We start from the raw sequence: 18,279 nt of genomic DNA, 5'->3' as shown, positions 1-18,279 counted from the left end.
GAGGTATGAATCAAGATAGAAAAGTAAAGTATGAGCTAGAACTGAAGGAGAAAATGGCATCAGAAACTTCAGGTTCTGGGTCGATTTATAAGCAAGCTTCTACTGACTGATCAACTTTTCCCCAACCTTCACCCGTATAAGCACTGTATCAATTTTCTGCAGCTAATCACAATTCTCCAGATCATTCCACTTACATATAAGTTACTTGGGTCTATTTTTGGAAACTTGCCTTCTATTTTTTCATCAAGTTCCTTAAAAGAAGACAAAATCTAAGTAACAAGTTCTGTCTTCAGACTGAACAAGTATCTCTAGCAGTTCTGCATTTTGTAAAACAATGCACCAAAAGGTGTTAGTACTTTGTGTTACTGTGAGGTGTGTGCAGGCCAATTTCTATAATAAACTCATAAGATTCTGTTTGCAATTAAAGAGATTACTGGCACAAGTCTTCACCAGTAAAATGTTTAAAATCAAAGCCCCCCCACCCCCAACCAGGAGGGAGTGGGACAAATTTTATATACATAATTAAAGGTAATTACTCAAAATGCTTCATGTGATTTAGAGCTATTTTAGAGTTTTAAGGGGGCAAAGAAGGGCTACATGGGGTTTGACTCTAACAGATAAGCAAGTGTCTTACAGCATTACATATAAACTTTTCTGCTTTTATTTCACTATACCACAGGGCACACTGTTAGCCATAATATGAGAAACATCCCAATTCTCTAAACTATGAAAAACACACACAAAGGATATACAATGATTGAATTTATCCTAGTCCAGAAGTGTACCAAATGCTGTGCTTCAGAAATAACAGTTCCCTTTGTTCAGCTAACTAGTGAGGTTAGTTAATACAGGTTTAGGTTAGGATCCTTAGGAGAATGAATGAACATTCACAGAACTATCACTACTAAATTAGCTCCATTAAAGACTAGCAATTATTAGTACTAAGGATGTGAATTACACCCTTCATAGCCCAGTACATGAAAACAACCCTTTCTATTTTTTCTTCATAAAATTAAGCATTAGCCACAGATTGGACTTATACTGTAACATCAATGAAAGTATTTAAATGTCCTTTTAAAATGTTTTCTAGACAGTGTGCATAGATTTGGAAACACACACTCATGCACATACACATACACACTTTTAAAGGAAAAGATGAAGACCACACCACACGTTTCCTTGTCTAAAGATCATTCCATATACTGTAAAATGAAGATGCTTTCCATGTACCCATCTCAGGTTCTTGCTGCTGAGTCACCAACTCAAGGACATTTTTATATTTAGGTTCTGCTCCCTCAGAGAACAAGAGTGGCACTGGGGTCACTCCTTCTGCAAAGTATATTCAGAGGTTTAGATATTTTCAAACATCCCCCTCACCTTTTACTCAATGGACAGGACTTTACCTTTTTTTGTTTGTTTTTAATAAGAGGCTCCACTACTGTCCTAATGTTAACTTATTTCAAATAAGTGAAATGCTCATGCTGAAAGGAGCCACTCGTGTTGAAAAGAGCAAGTCCTTAAGTTTGGCAGATGTGGCTTTATATTTCAATTTATCATCCCAGACTTCCTCAGAGTATAAGAAGGTCTGCCTCTGATAATAAAGGCCCAAAGCAGGTTTCCCTCCTAGCATTACTTTTTCAGTAAGAGTATGGTAAGTACAATCAACACAGGCACAATGAACTGGGAAAGAGGCAGTTCTCTTTTTGGAATATGCATTACCCTATGCCAGGACGATACACAGTTGCTGTGTTCACACTCTACTTTGAGAATCTCAAGATGCTGAAATGTCCTAAGGCAAAATGTTTTGCATTTTAAGCAAGTGTTAAATGAAGAGAAAGAAAAATATGGTCAGTAAACTCATCCTTCTCTTGTCACACGATCAACTGTTTTTTTTTCCCAGTTCTTAAGCCACATTCTTAGAGAACCTGCGCTCTGTGGAATGGTGAATTCTACATGATTCCGTACCCACTGAATAAGGTACCTAGGCCCGAACTGGAAAGCCTTTCCAAGCTGAGTCAGCCGGTCTCTTTCCCAGGAACTTGCAATTGGGACACAGGTCTGCAGTCCATCTCTGCTGGCGCTTAAATCAACAGGGGCTATGTGAAAGGCCTTTTTCCACCACATGTAAGGAGAAGCAGAGAAAGCTGGTAATGTGGAGGAAAGAAGAGGGCTAATAAACAATGAGGCAAGACAGTTTATGACCCTAAGCAGAAGAGTCAAATAAAGCATTAAGAGTCTGGAAAAGGTGAACAGAAAGCCAGAGACAGAGTAGTTTGTCTTGGTTTCTAGAGGCTTTCCAGTGCTTTGTACCAATCCCTAGTGAGATCTGTATAATATTTCCTTCCTATTCCAAGACACATCCCTGTGATCTTCCAGTAAGATTTCCTTTTGGATCTAAGCTATTCAGAATAGATTCTGTTAATGGTAATCAAAACAGTGTTGACCAATACACACACATAACTGTTCATTTTCCTTATGATGGTTAAAGAGGAGGAAGATGAGCAGTTATGTGTGTGTAGATGATGCTACACTTTGCTTTAGGGAGCGAAGAAATAAAAAAGACACAGACTCTGCCCTTAGGGAACTTACAGGTAGAAAACAGAGACGTAAACTGCTAGCATAGTTACCAGATCAAGCCTTTCATAAAAATTAGTATAATGAAGAAAGAGCAGATGTGGAATGGCCTAAGAACCAAACTTATTTACTCAAACTTAACGATATATATATTTGGTCGAAGTTTGAGGAATTAAAAACTACCATAAAATCTTTTGCAGATGTATACTTTACTAGATAAACTATGTACCATTGTATATATTATATAACCATACTCTGAAATACATATTTACTGACTATGATCATATATACAAATCCAGTTGGACTATTATTCTATGGGCAATATAAGGGATTTTTCAAGGCTAACTTTGATCGTATGTGATTTTCACTTGTGTGCTATCTTTAGCTCCTAACCTTACATGTGACTTTGTATTTAACAGTTGGCTTCCATAGAAAAACAATCACCCTCGAAATCCTAGCATTTTAAATAAGATACCTAGAAACTGGTAGTTAGATGTGATCTGTGACAGCTGGTGGCAATCTAGTTATTTGACTATTAGGCAATCCTAGCAGCCAAGTGAACTGAACTATGGTGTTCTAAGAAATAACTTAGAATTTTGAACAAAGCCTATAGCCTCAAATTAGGTACCAAGTCCCCATTATGACAGTGCCTCCATACAGGAAGTTAAAAATAAACTAGCACAAAAATGAGGCCTCGCCAGTCTATTTTCTAACATGTTTTATTATCTTTCTAGAACTATTTTCAATACTTTCAGTAATGCATTTATTTTAAAAAATTTTTTTAATAAATTTTATTTTTTTAAAAATTTCAGGGCACCTGGGTGGCTCAGTTGGTAGAGTGGCCAATTCTTGATTTCAGCTCAGGTCATGATCCCAAGGGTTGTGGGATAGAGCCCCATATCAGGCTCTGCTGAGTATGGAGCCTGTTTAAGATTCTCTCTCTCCCTCTGCCCCCTCCCCTGCTTGCACTATCTAAAATTAAAAAAAAAAAAATTTAAATTAATTTATTATTAAGTAATCTCTACACCAACATAGGGCTGGAAATCACAACCCCGAGGTCAAGAGTCTCATGCTGTACCAACAGACCCCACCAGACACCCTGCCATTATTTTTCAATCACAATATTCAACTTGATGTTGAACTCATTTCACCCTTCTGGTACCTCATCTCTTAAATCTGTATTAAATAATAAAGCTAATAAATGAAATAAGTCAGTCAGAGAAAGACAAATGCCACACGATTTCACTCAAATGTGGAATTTAAGGAACAAAACAAATGAACAAAGTAAAAAAGGAGACAAACCAAAAAAAACAGATTCTTAACTCTAGAGAACAGAAGGTTACCAGAGGAACGGTTACCAGAGGAGAGGTTGGGGGTGGGGAAGAAGATGGGTGAAACAGGTGAAGGGGATTAAGAGTACACTTACCATGATGAGCATTGAGTAATGTATAGAATTGTTGAGTCACTACATTGTACCCTTGAAAATAATATAACACTGTAGGCTAACTATCCTGGAATTAAAAAAAAAAAAAAAAGCCTAAAAGAAACAGCACTGTTTGAAATTTATTCCTTTCCATTTGATAAACAGAATCATCTATAAATCACCAACATTTTAATGAAAAATATATACATTAAAAAAACCAAGGAAATATACAAAATAATAGCCGTGAATAGAGACTCACCACGGTGGTGACCAAAACTTCAATCTTTCTTTTATATATTTTTCTAAACCTTCAGTGATATTAGTTTTCTCCAGAATTTACAAAAATAATTTTTTAAGTGAAAAACTTCTTGTTACCTTTGGGCAAACTGCACATAGATAATTGCAAATTTATCCTCTAACGCTACTCTCCTTTTTAGGTAGCAGAGTTAAGAGATCTAGGCTGTGTTTTCTAAACTATAGCTGTTAAGAGTGGAAGCCAAGCAAAACGTTGATGAGGTATGACTACCAGTTCAATGTGATTGTATCCAAATCATTCTCTAGCTGCTAATGGGCTATTGTGGTCTTCAGACTTGCAATGCTATAGCCACTATACTGATGAGAACCACACACAATTCCTACCTTTCATGGGCTTCAATTCTAAAACTTTCACCATGGAGTTAGTTCTTGGATACTCTGTTTGTAGGTAGTAATGAATATAAATGTCTCTGATTGTATAGCAAATCCTTGTGGAAATAATTTTGGGGACTTCATTCTAATATCTTCAGTTATTCATTCATATCTCTATTCTGCTTGCTTAATACAGTTAATAATTACTATCACAAGCAAATAAAGAAGAGCCTGAGTTTGGAGAGGACAGTATGCATGAAGGAAAGAAGCTTCAACTTAAGTTGGTGATTGCACTGCCAGTCGAATACTGTCCAAAGAACTTATATACTGGGATTTCATCAATTTAACAGACATTTGTTGAGTCTTTTCTTTGGATCAAGTAATATGCAAGCAATACCTTAATGAATAAAAGATGTTTCTTGCCCTTAAAAAGCTCACAATCCAGCAGCATATTACACTGTGAAAAATCCACAGTGATAGAGATGTGGCTAAGTCCCCTCATTACAGTGCCTCGAGAGTGGCACAGAGTTCTTTGAGGTAATTTCCATATTCTGCAAACTGAATGGAGTGATAAAAAGGAGTAAGAAGTTTTGGTCACTGGAGCTCCTGGATGGCTCAGTCGGTTGAGTGTCTGACTTCGGTTCAGGTCATGATCTCACAGTTTGTGAGTTCGAGCCCCACGTCGGGCTCTGTGCTGACAGCTCAGAGCCTGGAGCCTGCTTTGGATTCTGCATCTCCCTCTCTCTCTGTTTCCTCCACCCCTCCCCACCCCCATTCATGCTGTGTCTCTTTCAAAAATAAAAATAACCATTAAAAAAAAATCTTTAAAAAAAAGAAAAGTTTTGGTCACTGCCATGCTAGAGCACAGATCAGCAAACTAAGCCCATAATCTGGCCCAGGTACTTTTGTATGATTAGAGAACTAAGAATGGGTTCTATATATTTAAATATTTGAAAAAATTTAAAGACTAATATTTTATAATACACAAAAATTGCATAAAATTCTAATTTTGGTGCCCATGAATAGAGTTTCATTGGAATATAGCTCATTCATTTACTTACTGTTTATGGCTGCTTCTGTGCTACAGGAACAGAGATGAATAGTTACACAGAGACTGATAGCCCACAAAGCCTAAAGTATTTACTATCTGTTCCTTTATACTATCTGGATTCATAAGAAATCTCATCTTCCACACTGGAAGTAGGGGGATAGCCCAATTATATATATCCTTCCTTTTCTGGGGGCACTGATATTCACTAACAGTCCATAGACTCTGTAATAAACCTGACTTACAATGTTTCAGTAGTTCAACACTAGTAACACCACTTTCTTTGCAAATTCATAAACAAATCTAGTTATATAAAGACCAAACATTAACTGAACCAGCTGGCCTGGGTCTTGCGTAATAGTTTGAATTTGGTTTTATGGAAAAAAAACAGGTATGGCAATGTGATCTTTTTTGCCTGGGATTCTTTTCCCAGGTATTATAAAGACCACTGTGGCCAAGTGTCCCCTCCAAACTGACAGGAAAAGCGGGGGAGTTATGCAAGTAGAAGTATTCGTTCTCACCAAGGAGGCCTAAGTGAGCATAAGTGTATTCCAACATGACCATATGCAGCTCCTCTGAAAGAAACACACTACCGTCAAAATCACAAATGTGATGGGTTCACTGTAGCTGTATTCTGCTCTTCTGAGTCAGGATTAGGAAATATTAAGTCACTACTGCTTGAGAATCCATCAAAAAGCCTTCAAAGATCAAACTGTTACTTCTTCATTCTGAGATTTTTTTAAAAAGTTTATTCATTTTGAGAGAGAGAGTGCACATGTGGGGGAGGGATGGAGAGAGAGGGATAGACGGAATACCGAGCAGACTCTGTGCCAGCAGCACAGAGCCTGATGCAGAGCTTGAAACCATGAACCATGAGATCATGACATGAGCTGAGATAAAAAGTCAGACACAACCAGCTGAGCCACCCAGGGGCCCCCATTCTGAGATTTTTTTAAAGCTATGAGAAATGGGTGGCCTGGGTGGCTCAGTAAGTTAAGCATCTGACTCTTGATTTTGGTTCAGGTCATGATCTTGAGGGATTGTGAGACTGAGCCCCGCGCTGGGATTCTCTCTCTCCCTTTCTCTCTGTGTCTTCCCGCTTGCATGCTCTCTCTCTCTCAAAATAAATAAATAAACATTAAAAAAAAAAAAAGGCTATGAGAAATACACATAAAATATTTCCATTTCTACAGAAAAGTAAGATCTTCAGTTTTCAATGTAAAACAGTAACTGCCTTAAGAATGCAAGGCCTTTGTAGACATTACCTCATTAAACCCTTGCAGGCCTAAAAACTATACAAAGCAGTTTTTCCTATTGTATCAGAAAGAAACTGAGGCACAGCAGGGCACATGGTTAACGCTGAGTCAAAGAATCAGTGGGAAAAACTGAGCCAACCTTTGCTCCTTGCTCCAATTCTTAGCTGTCTCCACTTACTCACATTGCCTATAATCAGAGATGTTAAATGTCTAAATCTCCAGTCCTTAAAATGTAATTTCAAAGTTGCCCATTTATACTCATTAAGATCAGTTTTCCCTGAATTTAGTAGTGTATGTCTCCTCCCCCTACAATACCTCTAGCAGACAGACTTCTGAAAAACTTACACGTGGAAAGAAAGGTCCAGGTTTCACTTTCTTTTATCCAGTTCATTATTTCATCCTTTCTTCTCTTGTTATGAAAAGTTTCTACCCAACCAGAGACCAAAAAGTTTCTTCTAAATTCCTTAAGGGCTCCTATATACTGGACATCAACGTTGAGGCATGTTACTTGTTCACAACTACTCTTGTTACATGATTCACTTCTAGTTTAAGTAAAATTCCTATCTTTGCAATATCTCTGCAGCTTTTCTTATTTTTTTTCAGCTTTTCTTATTTTTAATTTTCCTGTTTAAAGCAGCTTATTTACAATATACTCCTAAGGAAGTTCACAACATTACAGGAAGGTTTTGTCAATCTCACACTTTCTGATGATTTTCTTCAGATCTGTGCTTTATTCTTCTGTTGAAGGAGAACCATGTTCCTGTTAATTTAACAGTTGTCTAGATTCAAAGCTCTTTTTCTGGGACCAGAAAAACCTCCTACCTTTTCTTGATGACATATAAAACCATTCTCTCCTAGAAATCTCAAAATTGTAAAGTCTGATAAGCTCTATGAACATGGTCTTTAATCACAGTATAAAGGTTTCAGCGGGTGAAATGGCTTGCATAGGGTAGCACTGAGCTTCTCCGTTGTACACACAGCATATACATTCAACGTAAGTGATTAATTTACTTTGGAAAGAAATGCTTCAAAACCTAGATTGCCCAAGACCATAAAGGGCTTTGGAAGTAACAAAGGCAGCCTTCTAAAGCATAAAATTTGAGGGCACAATGTGAAACAGGAAATCCTACTCTTTCATGGGAGGGGGGGATAGTTCTGGGCCTTTGCTTCAGTTAAAAACACTCTCACAACTATCTTCTATCACTCTATTATAATTAGGTAAGGGATAATGGGTGGAAGTCCCCAGGAATCTACTAGGGATATGTGTATGTATACACACAAGAAAAAAGTCTGTGTAAAAACATTCCTAGCTCAGGTGTGCCTATCCTGTGACTGGGTAAGTAAGTTACCAAACTCCCCTGTGCTCAAAAATGGGAAAAGTGAAACATAACCAACCATATGAAGTACCTACTGGATACTTAAGTTGACTTATTTTCTCGCCCAATAAGATTTTGGCTCGACTTTGTTACACTGTGAAACTGCAGTAAGTATCTTGTTGTCTTTTTAAATTTGAGGATTAACATCTCCTTTACAAGACAGCCAAAGCAGAATGCTCATTAGCAGATTAGAATAGCTGCTGAAAATCCAGGACATGGCAGCTCAGACTTAGATCAACTATGACATGACATTTATCCTCAGAGTCCCTAAGATTTTTCCCAGGCAGGCTGCTGGGTGGAAATGGAATTAACTGTTTAAGCAGAGCAAAGGGAGTTCCTCCACTACCTTCAGGATCTCTCAATACAATTAAGAAGGGTGCAGAAGCAAAGAGACCATTGTAGTGTCTGTCTGTATTACATTTATGCCTTTCAAAATGTCAAGTGAAGTGATGAGAATTTACCATACCCTACTCTAGTACTTTCTCTAAAAAGGCCAAAGTTATTATTCAAAACCACTGTTCCTAAGAAATAGTTAACTCTGAGAACATTAATAGATGGCAACTTTATAGCTCCTTCTGGTGAAGTCAAAGGTCTCCACCCTATTTTATTTATTTGCATTCTCATTTCTCTATCTGGAGTCCTCTTTTCTTGCCATTTGCCTACTCCTCCCTTCCCCATCCTTTTTCATTTGTTCCTGCCCTTGCTCACGCCTTCCCTCTCCCTCCCTTTCTCTCCTGTCACTTTAGCTGCATGCTTGGTTCTGGTTTATTCATCTTTTTTTTTTTAATTTTTTTTTTCAACGTTTATTTATTTTTGGGACAGAGAGAGACAGAGCATGAACGGGCGAGGGGCAGAGAGAGAGGGAGACACAGAACTGGAAACAGGCTCCAGACTCTGAGCCATCAGCCCAGAGCCCGACGCGGGGCTCGAACTCACGGACCGCGAGATCGTGACCTGGCTGAAGTCGGACGCTTAACCGACTGCGCCACCCAGGTGCCCCTATTCATCTTTTATTAATTTAGCAAACATACACTAGGTCTTTACCATAAGACCAGTCCATATGTAGCTATGAATCTTCAGGCTCATACTGTCCCCTCTCTCATGTTTAGGCCTCCTATCTGTTTAGGCCTCTGGTTTTGCCCATCTTGGCCTCAAATGTGTCATCCACCAAGTCTATTCTTTTGTGTTAGGATACCAGGAAAAGTGCTGTACTGGATAAAGGATTAGTGGGCTGGGAAATCTTAAAATTGATGATGTATATATATGTATGTATATACTCTCCTAAGTAAAAGGACCCTGAGAGCACAGGGAAACCTGAAAACAATCTCATAACATGAACATGAGTTTGGGACTTACCCATAATGACTATAACACAATTACCACAACGTCGATGATTTTAAAAAATGAAAAGAAAACAAGATGGTTACTTTCACCTGCTGACTGCAAAGGTTGCAGCCTTTAATTATCATGATTAAATACTACTGTTCTCTCTTATGAAGCCGGCCCATTGTATCAAACAAATACTAAAGCAACTAGGAGAGCAAGCAAGTTCCAGGGAATCCAGAGTCGATTTTTAAGCCATGACTCCTACTCTTATATATTCAGAACAATCTATAGAAGCTAAATATGAAAAGAAAAGCATAAATGTGCTCACTGCCAAAGCCCTCTGTGCTTTGAAAAATCAGAACACAGTGATTTAAGAAGGAATGAAACAAAAATAAGACAAAACTGAAGAAATTATTTTCCAACAGTGAAGAATACAATACTTTTTCATAGTTAATCCTTACATACCATTGCAGTTTCACACTTAAAAAATACTGTTTTTCTTTGTAGTAACCTTGGAAATCCTCCAGTAATCTCAGACTCAATGAGTACAACCACAATATGCAAATAAAAATCTACCCCATCCCCAGCCATCTCATTATGTGAAAACACTAGGTAATGTTCCCATTTTGATTCACTTGGCCATTGGAAATTCACTTTGGCAGGGTTCTATTTATAATGTAATTAACTTAAAAATTTTTTTCTATCTTTTGAAACCAAGGAAGTTACCAAGCATAAATATCTGCACCAGGATGTTTCTTGTAGAGTAACATGTGATTTTTTAAAAAAATTTTATTCAATCTTAGGTTCAAATAGTTTTTTTAAAAAGTCACGTATTCTAACCTTCTACCCAATGCACAAATCTCCCTCACAATATCCAGAATGCATAGCCGTTCAACTTCTGCCTGAAAACTGCCTTTCCCCTATGAGACGAGAAATCCTACTGCATAAAACAGCTTATTCCAGTTCACAATTTGTTTTTCTTCCTACAAGAAAGTGTTTGGAAAGAAAGGAAACAAGACATTGTAGCACTTTGTTATCATTTGTTGAAGTTATGCCTGAAACTGTTAACACGTGGCCCAGGATAAATGGGGACAGAAATGGGTTACTTGGTGATAGAAGAGGAAGGAGGGAGACCATAAATGCACTGTTGCAGTCTTTTAAAAAACTAGATGTTATAATAATAATGATGATGATGATGATGATACATAATCAGGGGTAAAATGCAAAAATAAAAAAGGATTAATTTAAAAACTTAAGAGTGCCACCACTTTCCATTTCTAATCATACTCTTCAAAGGTAATCATTATTAAATTTTTGTATATCCAATCAGATATTTTCTATGCTCATGTGGACATAGCTGTACTATAATACGTATTTCTTATTATACTATACAAACATGACTTACACTGTTTTGTAAACCTTTTCACTTAAAAATATATTGGGGTATCTTTCCATATCAGTACATAGGGCTCTATCTTCTTTTTAATAGCTAATTTCACAGGTATAAATATACCATTTATTTATCCAGATCCATAGTGATGACATTTAGATTACTTCCATACTATTCTAGTTATACAAAGCCAGAATTTATCCTTCCTAAAATTTCTTTCAATAATTTCTTTTAAATCATTTGGAATAAACGTAACCTACCATTTAATAGCTCTTTAAACATTTGAAAATCACCATCATATGGGAGAAATGGGAAACTAAATATAAGTGTTGAGCTCTAATATCAGAAATCAATAGGGGAAAGGATTTCCTCAAATAAAAACAATCTAAATGTCTGACAACACAAAATAGTCGGTGGGTGCCTACATTATGGCCTATGAAGAAGATGGGCTATTACACAATTATTAGAAACATAAAGACTCTGCAGCATTACAATAAATGCTGTAATGCTAAATGAAAGAAGATGTAGTTACAGGTAACTGAGATTAACCATGAAACATGTCTGCAAATGAAGAGATATTCAAATGAAACGTAGCGGAGTTAGGGTAGTAAGAGCATGTATCATCATTTCTTTTCAAAATATCTTCTCATATTTTATAATTTAATTTCTACCATGACTGAAAAAAAATGATAGCTATTACGATGATCAAGATGATCATTCTCAGTTTCAAGGTCCTCTTTACTTTCTTCCCTGATTATCTTGGAGATACGAATTGTCATAGTAAATAATCAGGTCTTGAAATTTCTTGATGGCAAAGTTACAATCAGCCAACAAAGCATGAGGTGTGACTGCCCACAAGAGAAAAGAATGGAATGGAAGGGAAGATGGTAGAGATCAAAGAAGGGACAGTCAGGAAGAGCTCCAGCTTAAATTGTGTTCACAATCATCTAGCGCCATCATTCTATCTTCGTATGCATAGGGAACTGATTATGAATTTCCAGATCATATCATATGGTCAGGGCAATGGGGTCAAAAACCCAAGGTAATGATTAAGACCTGGATACTTAAGAAGGAAGAAATGGTCACACTCCCAAGCCAATATAAAAGTTCCTATTTCAGAAATTTAAAGTCTCAGGGAGCCTAGGTGGCTCAGTTGGTTAAGCGTCCGACTCTTGATTTCGGCTCAGGTCATGATCTCACAGTTCATGAGTTTGAGCCCAGTGTCGGGCTCTGCACTGACAGTGTGGAGCTTGACTGGGATTCTCTCTCCCTCTCTGTCTGCCCCACCCCCTCCCAAAATAAGTAAATATTAGGAAAAAAAAAAAAAAGAAATGTAAAGTCTCACAACGTGGTCAGAATAGCATTTTTTAATTTAAAAGCATTCATTCCTCCCCCCAAAATTCATCCATTTTAAAGGACTGATTAATTCCTTGAACAAATCTAAGTCACAATGCATTTTTTTTTAAACTATTCCTTGTCATGATACCCAAATATTTTGCAAATCACTGGCATATGATGAATAATGATAGACAAACACTAGTGCATAAAAACAACAATTATATTATTTTGGTCACTGTGTGCCTTTGGCATGAAAGGTTGTTTATTTACAATGCCACATCACCTTGGTTCTGAAGAGAGTGGCATATAAGCTCTGGCTGGTTAAACATTAACTAGTGACGAGTCACATTTGCAGCTGGAACTCACTCTAGAAAAATAGGGAGAGAAATGTTTGTGCTTTTAAGTTAGAACTAGGAGTTCATGCCTTTATTTATTTATTCATTCATTCATTCTTTATTTTTGAGAGAGACAGGCAGAGCACGAGCGGGGGACAGACAGAGAGAGGGAGGGAGGGAGACACAGAATCCGAAGCAGGCTCCAGGCTCTGGGCTGTCAGCACAGAGACCGATGTGGGGCTTGAACCCATGAACCGTGAGATCATGACCTGAGCTGAAGTTGGACGCCCAACTGAATGAGCCACCCAGGGGCCCCCATGTTTACATTTATAATAAGACATGGTCAAATCCTGTCTATTTTCTTGTCAACTGATTTACTTTCAAAATAAATTTCCTTTTTTGGCCATTCTCAGGAAATATTTTTATTAATAACTTGGCAAAAATCTAAAAAGGCAAAAACTTATCAAATCTTCCTAACTTTTTTCTGTCACAAAAATACTTCCTAACTACCTACTATGTGAAAGAACTATGTTAGGACTTGAGATAAACTTGAGACACAAGGGTGCAGAAGAGACAAGCCTTGTTCTCGGGAGCTTATGGTCTTATTGCAGGGCTGGGGGATGGAATGTGTAATTACAATTAAAGAGCATTCGATATGTAATCACCAGTAACAGAATCAAGGCTGAAAAATATCCCAATATGGCATTAAAGATGTTTAAGTGCTCAAAATCAATTATATTACCACAAAATTCAGAAAGCCTGGGTTGATGCCAACATATATATATATATATATATATATATATATATATATATATATATATATAAAAGAGGTAAAGGTTCCAGTTGAGTAAAACTCCATAAAAGCATAAAGGTCAACTAGTGAAATGGCTGTTAAAATAGCTCATCTAAATTAATAGAAATATCATAAATGAGTTGTAATAATTATCACCCTGAAATTTATAAGAACACGAACAACATAACAGCTAACTTTAAGTAAGTTCAGTTCTGGGGGGCACCTGGGTAGCTGAGTTGGTTGAGCATCTCACTCTTGATTTTGGCTTGGATCATGATCCCATGGTTCATGGGATCGAGTCCTACATTGGGCTCTGCTCTGACAGCAAAGAACCTGTTTGGAATATTCTCTCTCTCTCTCCCTCCCCCCCCCCCCCATTGTGCATGCTCTCTCTCTCAAAATAAATACATAAACTTAAAAAGAAAGTTTAGTTCTGGAAAGACAAGCCTCAAGTTATACATATGTCCTGCAAACTAAATGAACAAACATATAGTAAGAAGCTATTGTGAGTAAGAACTCATTTTAGGTTCAATGAAAGGCAAATGCCTATCGTGGCCTTGCTAGGTTAGGACTATGGCTGATTACTGTCACAGTCAGTGTGCAAGACAACTTGAATAACATTGTGTGGCTATTATATAATTCTATATATTCTAGGAAGTGAAACTCAAATTCCTTCAATAGTACCTTCAATAAGTGGTACTTGAAATAAAAACATGCTTCAGTCATTCAGGAAAAACCATCACACTGTAGAAAGCAAAAAGTAGAGGAATGTCTAACTAATGTCAAACAATGAAACTAGTGCTGAACAATTTCATCTTCTGCAAGCAATATCCCATAGGTACAACCTCCTTAGGGTTGGTAACATTTGCTTACTCAAGATATTTTCCTGGAAGCCAGTAAGATATTTCAGAAATTAGATTTTTTAGATAAAAAATAGGCACGTTTAAAAAATATATATAAACTTAATTTTAAAAACTCCTCAAAGGTCTTAGGTTATTACAATAACATAAGCGAGGTCTTTCAAATGGATAAAATGACAATGTTATGGTATTTCAGAACACGTATTTTAGTAGATCCTCAAAATAGATACGTAGTCTCACTATGATAAAATATTGTTTGCAAATTACCAACCCCTCCTCTTTTCTTTTGGTGTAAAGAAATGAGAAGAGAATGAAATTACCATAAAGCAACACTTCAAACCAGTGTGTTTCAGGTGGTGTGTGGTCAAAGTCATGGCATCATAAATCCCCAATCAAATGGCCCTCCAGGAGTCAGAGAGCAAGTAGCTTTAGTTGACTGTGTCTAATTACCTATCCAGCAAGCAGGGGAGATACATGGTCTGGTAAAAAAAAAAAAGGTCCAGTAGACAAGAAAATGTGCACACTTTTGGTCTTTCAGCTAAGCTATAGGCTAAGTACATGGAGAAAACAGACTTGACTTACCTGCACTGCCGAGCTGTTTATAAAACCTGTATTCTAAATGAAGCTGTGGAGCACGTGATTTTATTGGTTCCTGAAACCCAAGAAGAGAAATTGTGATCAGATTTAGACAAATAAAAAAATTTTCTATTCCTAGGTTTTCAAAGTAAACCAGGGCCAAGACCACTTAGTATCTTAGAGATGATATCCATATATGATAGCATTTTCTTACCACAATTTCTCTTTGAAAGCACAGCTAAGGGAGGATGAAGGTGAAGTATATACAATCCCTTCCATGGATATTTAAATACACATACTCTGTATGAGCCATCATTCAACAACAGCTCCCTCACCAAGAAGTATTCTTCTGAAATACATTCTCCTAGGAAACCAGATGCCAAACCTTTTAATTAAATACCAGCATGTATTCCCTGCTTGTTTTATTATGAATTTTGGGTGATAAATAGGTTTATTATTTTTAGAAAAATGGCATATGCTCAGAAAACAATTTCAAATACACAAAAATTAGGAAGAGAGTAAAAATAATCTGAGATTCTATCATTTTAAAGAAAAGCACTATTAATGTTTTGGTGAATATACTTCCAAATATTTATTCATACACATATTTATATGTAATACATACTCAAAAATATATTTAAAATAAATGAGATCATAGTATATTTGCTCTTCTGTAATGTATCTTTAAGTTCAACAATGTAATAATGACATCTATCCGTGGCCATACATAGCTTTATATAATTTTTTAAGTAAGCTCTGCACCCAATGTGAGGCTTGAACTCACAATCCTGAGATCAAGAGTCACATGCTCTACCAACTGAGGCATCCAGGTGCCCCATAAAGCTTTATATAAATTTTAATGGCTGTAGTATTTTTGTGTATGCGTGTGTGTGCACGTGCACATGCATACATGCACATACCATAATTTTCAGACATCTTGGACTGTTTTCAGTTTTCATTATTACAAATAAAGCTGTTGGAACATTATATGCATATTTATTTTTACACTTAAGAGAGTTAAAGATTGTAATTGCAATTAAAATATGTATCTTTAATCAATATGATGTTCAAGTTTACAAAAACAGAGTTTTCTAAAGCCCTTGGAGATAAAACAGCCAAATTACCAGGTCATTTTGTTCTACATTGAACTTCAAGAACTGGCTGGTTAATTACTCTCAACTGACTGTAGAGTAGACTAGTTAGCAAGAAAATCAAACATTACCCTAGAAGACTGATCTACGTACCCTTTAGGATAGCTATTATCAAAAACGCAGAAAGTAAGCATAGGTGAAGATGAGTAGAAATTGGAACTCTTGTGCATTGCTGGTGGCAATGTGAAATGGTACAGTTATTATGGAAAACAGTATGGTAACTTCTCAAAAAATTAAGCAGAATTACCACATGATCTAGCAATTCCATTTCTGGATATATACCTGAAAACACTGAAAGTGGAAACTCAAATTGATATTTGTACACCTGTGTTCATAGCGGCATTATTCGCAATAATCAAAAAGTAGAAGCAACCCAAGTATCTATCAACAAATGAGTAAACAAAATATGATTACCTTTAGTTCTACACATACATAGAATATCATTTGGCCATAAAAAAGAAAGACATTCGGACATATATTACAACATGGATAAAACTTGAAGACATTGTGCTAAATGAAATAAGCCAGACACAGGGCGCCTGGCTGGCTCAGTCAGAAGAGCATGCAACTCTTTTTCTCAGTGTCGTGAGTTTGAGCCCCATGTTGGGTATAGAGATTACTTCAGAATAAATAAACTTGGAAGGGAAAGGTGAAAGGAAAGAAAGGAGAAAGGAGAAAGGAGAAAGGAGAAAGGAAAAGGAAAGGAATCTGCCAGACACAAAAGGACAAATACTGCATGATTTCACTTATATGAGGTACCTAAAGTAGTCAAATTCACAGAGAGAAAATTCAATTGTGGTTGCCAGAGGCTATGAGGGTGGGGATGGAGAATCAGTGTTTAATGGGTACAGAACTGTAGTTGAAGAAGATGAAAAAGTTCTGGAGATGGTGGCAATGGCTGCACAACAATATGAATGTACTTAATGTCACTGAGCTGTGCACTTAAAAATTATTAAAATGGTAAATTCTAGGGGCACCTGGGTAACTCAGTTGGTTAAGCATCCGACTCTTGATTACTGCTCAGGTCATGACCTCAGAGTTCCAGGGTCTAAGCCACTGCTTGGGATCCTCTCTCTCCCTCTCTCTCTGCCCCTCCCATGCTTGTGCTCACACTCTCACAAATAAAAACTCTGAAAAAAAATGATAAATTCTAGATACAATTCTCTATCAGATATGTGAGTTTTAAATATTCTCTCCCATTCCATGGGTTGCCTTCTCACAATGTTCAGAGTCCTTTGATATATAAAAGTTTTTAATTTTTATGAAGTCTAATTTATCTTTTTTCTTTTCTTCTTTGTGCTTTTTGTATCATATCAAAAAAAATCACTGCCAAATCTAATGTCATGAAGCTTTTCCTCCAAGTTTTCTTCTAAGAGATTTATAGTTTTGGCTCTTACATTTAGGTCTCTGATACATTTTGAGATAATTTTTTACATAGGATGCAAGGTAATGGTTCAATTTCAATGCATGTGGATATCTGATATTCCCAAAAACATTTGTTGAAAAAACTGTCCTTTCTCAGGTGAATGGTTACTTGTCCTCTTTTTAAGACAGGCTCAAAGAAAGGAGATCCCACAGCTTCCCTTGACAATTTATGCTGATGTTTAACACATTTCACGATTTCAAAGGTATTTTAAGTAGTTTAAATCTCTACTACCAAAACTTAAGTCTATTTCTCTTTTGTCCTCAACAAGATAAAATAGCTCTTCAATAACCTGTGACTACTGTAACAACTATCCTCAAATTATAAAACTATTCAATCATTTCTTAGACATCTCTTATTGAGGCATAGTAATTTCAATTCCTTTAACCTTTCCTCATTGGTCCTATTGTTTGAGTTCTTTGATCATCTTTGAAAGTTCTTCCTGCACCCACTTGAAGTTTTTGCATTTTTCTTAAGAAATAGAATCCATAAATCACAGAATTCAGAAGTTCCTTGAAGTTATCTAGTCTATCCATTTGCTTCTAGGAAGGTTTTTCTAAATAAATTCAGGCAGGCTAAAATAGTTCATACCCCTAATGAGCTCTATGAAAGAACACATATCCTTCTTTGATTATAAAATCAGCAATCATCAGAGTTGGGAGTTCAAGCTTCTCAAGATTCTTGTAGTCAAAAGAAAAAGTACATAAAGCTAAGTACACTCTAAATAATCACTTCTTTATTCATCTCTCTCTTCAAATAGGAAAGGATCACTCTGGAGAGTCT

General features: G+C 36.6%; 1 protein-coding gene across 2 annotated transcripts in view; it reads right to left on the bottom strand.

The window, feature by feature from the left end:
* Positions 1–18,279, bottom strand: part of CSNK1G1 (casein kinase 1 gamma 1) — a 162,734-nt gene that overhangs the window by 64,894 nt on the left and 79,561 nt on the right. For both annotated transcript variants that reach the window (XM_043555191.1, XM_043555189.1), the window contains exon 4: positions 14,929–14,998. In XM_043555191.1, the coding sequence (XP_043411126.1) occupies positions 14,929–14,998 (70 nt within the window). The remainder of the gene's footprint in view (positions 1–14,928; positions 14,999–18,279) is intronic.

Source organism: Prionailurus bengalensis, chromosome B3, assembly GCF_016509475.1.
Source record: "Prionailurus bengalensis isolate Pbe53 chromosome B3, Fcat_Pben_1.1_paternal_pri, whole genome shotgun sequence".
Classification (NCBI taxonomy): Eukaryota; Metazoa; Chordata; class Mammalia; order Carnivora; family Felidae; genus Prionailurus; species Prionailurus bengalensis.
This window is presented reverse-complemented; position numbering and strand designations above follow the sequence as displayed.